Source organism: Setaria italica, chromosome VI (genome assembly GCF_000263155.2).
Source record: "Setaria italica strain Yugu1 chromosome VI, Setaria_italica_v2.0, whole genome shotgun sequence".
Lineage (NCBI taxonomy): Eukaryota > Viridiplantae > Streptophyta > Magnoliopsida > Poales > Poaceae > Setaria > Setaria italica.
Window position 1 is genome coordinate 24,085,909 of NC_028455.1, and position 6,505 is coordinate 24,092,413.

At 46.0% G+C, this 6,505-nt stretch overlaps 1 protein-coding gene across 1 annotated transcript; it reads left to right on the forward strand.

The window, feature by feature from the left end:
- Positions 1 to 289: 289 nt before the first annotated feature.
- Positions 290 to 3,592, forward strand: LOC101772603 (the record flags this gene model as incomplete). The annotated part of the gene is made up of 3 exons (XM_014805415.1): positions 290 to 1,969; positions 2,123 to 2,355; positions 2,632 to 3,592. Coding segments are annotated over exons 1-3 (2,874 nt in total), but the record flags the coding sequence as incomplete, so codon positions are not given.
- Between the last annotated feature and the right edge of the window lie 2,913 nt (positions 3,593 to 6,505).

Consider the following 6,505-nt stretch of genomic DNA (forward strand, 5'->3'; position numbering starts at 1 on the left):
TGTTTTCCGCCGAGCAGCAACGTATGTCAAGAAGGAGGTTTGATTCTACGAGAAAGAGTGGATACGGACATCGTGACCGTGTCCCTTTTTCCGTAGCATCTAACCTCTTTCATGACGAATACCGGTCCCGCCTAGTTGAGGACATCCTCGCGAGATGATCACGGTCTTGAAGTTGAACAACTTATGCAGTGTTAAGATGATCACGATCTTTAATCGATTTTCACGCGTAATCCATTATCAAGTGTAATCCATTTTCATGCGTAATACGATGCAGATGGACTAGCAATGGATGTATAATGCAGACAGGCGGAGCAAGGCGTTTATTGATGGCTTGCATTATTTTCTCGAAGTGGCAAAAGCGAACAAGCCAGAGAATGGGTTCGTATGTTGTCCATGCTTCCAATGCAATAACAGGAAGGAGTATTCAAACGATTCCTGGGGGACTATTCACAGCCACTTGTTTAAATACGGTTTCATGCCTAACTATTTGGTTTGGACCAAGCACGGTAAACTAGGGGTTGTAATGGAAGATGGCGAGGAGGAGGAGGAAGATGACACCATTCCGGACTGGGTTGCAGGCCAAGCTTTTGCAGGTACTACAATGGGCGAGGCTGATGAAGATGAGTTTGCAGAAAATGACCCTACTGATGACCTTGGTCAGGTGATACAAGATGCATACAGAGATTGCGAAACTGAGAAGGAAGCAGCAAAGTTGCAGCGCATGATAGATGATCACCAAAAATTGTTGTACCGAGGTTGCCAGCAGGACCATAAAAAACTAGGTACGACACTAGAATTTGTGCAATGGAAGGCAAAAAATGGTGTGTCCGATAAGGCATTTCAGGGGATGTTGAACATTGTCAAGAAGATTCTCCCCGAGAATAATGAATTACCGTCCACAACATATGAAGCTAAACAGATTATTTGTCCTCTTGGATTGGATGTTCAGAAGATACACGCATGCCCTAATGACTGTATCCTCTATCGTGGTGATGAATACGAGAAATTGGATGCTTGTCCCGTCTGCGAAGCCCTGCGGTATAAGATCAGGCGAGATGATCCTGGTGATGTCGAGGGGCAGTCTCCCAAGAAGAGAGTTCCCGCGAAGGTGATGTGGTATTTCCCTATAATACCACGCTTGAAGCGCTTGTTCAGGAACAAGGCGAATGCTAAGTTGATGCGATGGCACAAAGAAGACCGTAAGGAAGATGAGATGCTGAGACACCCCGCAGATGGGGCACAGTGGAGATCAATTGATAGAAAATTCCCAGACTTTGAAAGTGAAGCAAGGAACATAAGGTTTGGTTTAAGCACTGATGGATTCAATTCATTGGGTGAGTTGAGTAGTGGTCATAGTACTTGGCCTGTGACCCTTTGTATGTTCAACCTTCCTCCTTGGCTGTGCATGAAGCGGAAGTTCATTATGATGCCGGCGCTAATCCAAGGCCCAAAACAACCCGGCAACGACATTGACGTGTACCTAAGGCCGTTGGTTGATAACCTTTTACAGCTCTGGAAGGAAGAAGGTGTACGTGTGTGGGATGAGGATAGACAAGAGATCTTTAATCTACGAGCACTGTTGTTCGTAACCATCAACGATTGGCCTGCATTGAGTAACCTTTCAGGACAGACAAATAAGGGATATCGGGCATGCACCCACTGTTTAGACGACACAGACAGCATGTACTTGAAGCACTGTAAGAAGGTCGTCTATATGGGTCATCGTCGATTTCTCCCTGCTCACCACCAGCTGAGAAAGAGCGGGATGCATTTCAAAGGGGCGCCAGACCATCGTAAAAAACCTGCACACCGTAATGGAAAGCGTGTGTTTGAGATGATGAAGGATGTATATGTAGTCTTCGGAAAGGGACTTGGTAGCCAACCTGTTCCGAACGACGATAACGGACATGCACCCATGTGGAAGAAAAAGTCAATATTTTGGGAGCTACCTTATTGGGAAATCCTAGAGGTTCGCAACGCAATAGACGTGATGCACCTGACGAAGAATCTTTGCGTGAACGTGCTAGGCTTCATGGGTGTTTATGGAACCTCAAAAGATACATTGGAAGCACGACAGGACCTGAAAGCCATGGGGCAACGAGATGACCTACATCCGGAAAAGAGAGATAATGGACAGCACTACTTACGTCCTGCCAGTTACACTCTCAGCAAGGAAGAGAAGGATAGCATGTTTGAATGCTTGAATAGTATGAAGGTCCCGTCTGGGTACTCCTCGAATATAAAGGGAATAATAAATATGAAACAAAAGAAGTTTACAAATCTCAAGGCTCATGACTGCCACATGTTGATGACCCAGTTGCTTCCGGTTGCACTGAGGGGTGTTCTACCAGAAAATGTCCGGTTGCCGCTCGTAAAGCTATGCGCGTTTCTCAATGCGATTTCGCAGAAGGCAATCGATCCATCCAAGCTATCAAAGCTACAGAACGATGTGGTGCAATGTCTTGTCAGTTTTGAGTTGTTATTTCCACCATCCTTCTTCAATATTATGACGCACTTACTGGTTCACCTAGTAAAAGAGATTGGTATTCTCGGACCTGTATACCTGCACAATATGTGGCCTTTCGAGAGGTGCATGGCAGTCCTAAAAAACTATGTTCTTAATCGTGCCCGTCCAGAAGGAAGCATCGCCAGGGGATATGGAACAGAGGAGGTGATCGAGTTTTGTGTTGATTTTATTGATTCAATTGACTCGATTGGGGTTCCAACTTCACGCCACGAGGGGAGGCTCCGAGGAATGGGCACCATTGGAAGGAAATCAAGTTTGAGCAATGATACTGATTTGTTCGACAAGGCACACTACACTGTTCTACAACAGTCATCCTTTGTGTCTCCGTATATCGAGCAGCACAGGCAGATGGTAGCTTCCAAAAACCCGACCAAATCCGATGCTTGGCTTACCCGTCATCACATGGAAACTTTTCCCTCCTGGTTGCGCCAACAACTTATGGGTAACTCTGAGATTCACCCACAGCTTGCCTGGTTAGCCAGGGGACCTACTACCACAATCGTCGAATTCCAAGGCTATGAGATAAATGGTTACACATTTTACACGAGAGCCAAGGACCAGAAAAGCACGAACCAGAATAGTGGTGTCCGCATAGATGCCATGGACAGAAATAATAGCAAGGAGTCGTATTATGGTTTCATACAGGAGATATGGGAACTCGAATACGGACCGCTGTACATCCCTCTATTTCTTTGCAATTGGGTGAAGCTAACTGCCGTCACCAAAGATCAGTACGGAATGACAATAGTAGATCTGAGCAAGACTGGATACAGTGATGACCCATTCGTACTTGCCAATGATGTGCATCAGGTGTTCTATGTGAAGGACATGTGCAGCAAACCCAAGAGGAATCCAGAAGAGACATGGGAGCCAAAGTGCCACATAGTTCTTCCAGGTAAAAGAAAAATCGTGGGAGTCGAGGATAAAACAGACCAATCAGATGATTATGATCAGTTTGATGGCATGCCTCCATTCGCCGTTGAAGTTGATCCAAGCATCCTGCTATCCAAAGAAGAGGCTCCGTACTTACGCCGCGATCATGATCAAGGAACTTTCGTGAAGAAGAAATTTTACAACGTTGTATTGTAATGCGTTAAATGTACATGACCTTTGTGTATTAATTGATACAATTTGTAATGTACCCTATGTATGATTTCATGTGTTATTAAATTTGTTAGGTGAAGATTTTTTAGATAAACATGAACATTGTTAACCACATACTAACATGGATTTTTCTGCTGTTGACGTCGGATTTCGTCATCAGTAGAATCGGCGCCAAAGAGGAAAGAAATCGAAGGAGGACGGATGGAAATCGGCCAAAAGGTGTTACAGTGCGGAATCGGTCAAGTGGCTTTTACTTCGCTTCAGAGTGAATACGCCGGGTTCCCAATCGGCAATCCTTTGCTGATAAGAAATCGGCCGATCAGGAAGGTGGACTAAGGTGGGCCTGTATGGGCTTGGAAAGATGGAAGGATAAGGTGGAGTTCAGCCCATGAAGCGTGGGGTAATTAGTTTAGCTCGGATTGTGCTTGTAGATATTTGTTTTCTGTTTAAATTAGAGATAGAGTCCTAGTCGGTTAAGAAGATTATTTGTACGGGGCTATAAATAGCTACCTTTGTAAATCTGTAAAAAAAAAACAATCAATCAATACAACAAGTTACTTTATTCTTCGTACTTACTTTCGAGCAGGCGACTTCGCCATCACTTTTCCTTCTCACGAGTTCGTGCGGGTTGGCAGGGCTGCATCATCTTGATCTCCGGCCGATTCTGTAAGTTCCGTTTATCGAGTAATATCTAAGCTTTAACTTCCGGCGCATCGCTGTTGTTTCGTTTAGATTTTATTCATCAGTTATCGATATCGACTAGATTCATAGGTTTTTACCTGTTCTCCTAGTTTTTATCACCAGTTACCCCGCTAGGAATCGGTAGTATCGGCTTTCATTACTTTCTGTTACCAAATCCATCTGTTGCCGATTAGATCTTTTCCTGGTGCTGTTACTACGTGCCTTGTACCGATTACTTTAATATTTTTCTATCTACAAGGCTACGGGGGTCGTGCTGTCTTGTAGCCGATTTCTTTACCACAGTAAATCGGCCGATCTGCCGATAAGCTCTCTCGATCGGAAACTTAGCCGATCGTAGTTACTGATTTTGACACGTGTTCTTCCTTGCCAATCAACAGGTCAGATTGGCTGGCACGCCGCGCGAACCGCACCAGGGCATTCACCCGAACAGGAGCTAAGCAGATTCTCCCGGGTCGTGTGTCGGCCGCTGGGATTCGGTTGACCGATTTCTAGCGCCAACACACTTTTGGCACGCCCGGTGGGACCATTACAACCGCTGTCTTGTCGAAAGCTGCTGAAGTCTCCGAAGATAACGTCATCGAAGTGACGGAGGCAGATCTAAAGGACGACCAAAAAGAAGATCTAAATCAGTATTTGGAGCAAGTCCGGAAAACTTGCTTGAAATCCTTCAGTCGTTCCAGGAGCGGGGAAACTGTTAAAAAGTCTCCTTTCCCTACTCCCCGCCAGATCACGATTTCAGAAGATTCGGACAAAATGTCCGATATGATTCAGCAATCTCTTCATCACGCCTTCATCAACCAATCCCCGGTACTTTCAAACATGGTGCACAATGCTGTTGTCAACTCTTTCGCCGGAGGTATACCACAGGGGTACAGGGGGCCTACGTATTTTCAGCCGATTCCACCAAATCAGGCTTATCAGGCTTCACAGCCGATCCAATCCTCTGTCGGAGGATCTGGTGCTTCTACGTCATCAACTCCTTTGGGATACGGCTCCACTGCACCACTCCCTCCAGTCATTCCTTTACCCTGGGGGGCACCCTTAAACACGACCGGTTTGAATCAATCGGTCAGCCAAGGAAATCCTCCGTTCCAGACACCCTCCCAAACGGCCACTCGGCCGATCATACCACCATACCAGCCTATCGCTCCGGAGGTCAACAAGACGTCAGAGCTCATGCTATATGATGGAACAAGTGGTTCATACAAGCAGCCGTCCTTTACTACACCGCCGGCTTATACTCAGATACCACCTTTTCATCAACCTCCTTTTATTCAACCTCCGATTTATCAACATGTGCCGATTCCGCCGCCAATTATTCCCCAACAACAACCGGATTGGACGGCGCAAATCGCGGAGGTAATGCAAGAACAATTCGGACTGAAGCCGAAGGTGCAAACTTATACCTACAGGACACCATACCCATCTACGTACGACTTGTTGCCGTTTCCCCATCGGTACAAAGTCCCGGATTTCACTAAATTTTCCGGAATATATGATACTTCTACCGTGGAACATGTGAATAGATTCATCATCCAATGCGGAGAAGCAGCTACGCAAGATGCCCTACGGGTACGGTTGTTCTCGTCATCTTTGTCTGGATCGGCTTTCCAATGGTTCACCACTTTGCCACCAAACTCGATTATCACATGGGCCGATCTAGAGAGGCAGTTCCACAAGTACTTCTATGCTGGAGTCCACGAAATGAAGTTGTCTGATTTAACTAGCCTCCGGCAACGAAGTGATGAGCCGATACCCTCGTACATACAGAGGTTTCGGGAAATCAGAAACAAATGCTACTCCTTGGCTCTAACCGATGCGCAGTTGGCCGATATAGCTTTCCAAGGCCTGCTGCCACACATTAAGGAGAAATATGCTTCGCAAGAATTCGAGAGCCTGAGCCAGATTGTCCACCGATTGTCCGGACAAGAGGTGCGTCCATTCGATCCAAGAAGGAATTTCCAGAAGAAAGTGGCGTTCCTGGAAGAATTAGAGGACGAGGAAGACGCCGACATCGGACTTGCAGAGTGGATTAAAGGAAAGAAGCCGATATCATGCCCGTTCGGCAAAAAGGAGCCGGAAGCATTTGGTTTCGATACAACTAAAGCTGACAAAATCTTTGATCTTCTACTCCAGGAAGGACAAATTAAACTCTCGCCTTACCACACGATA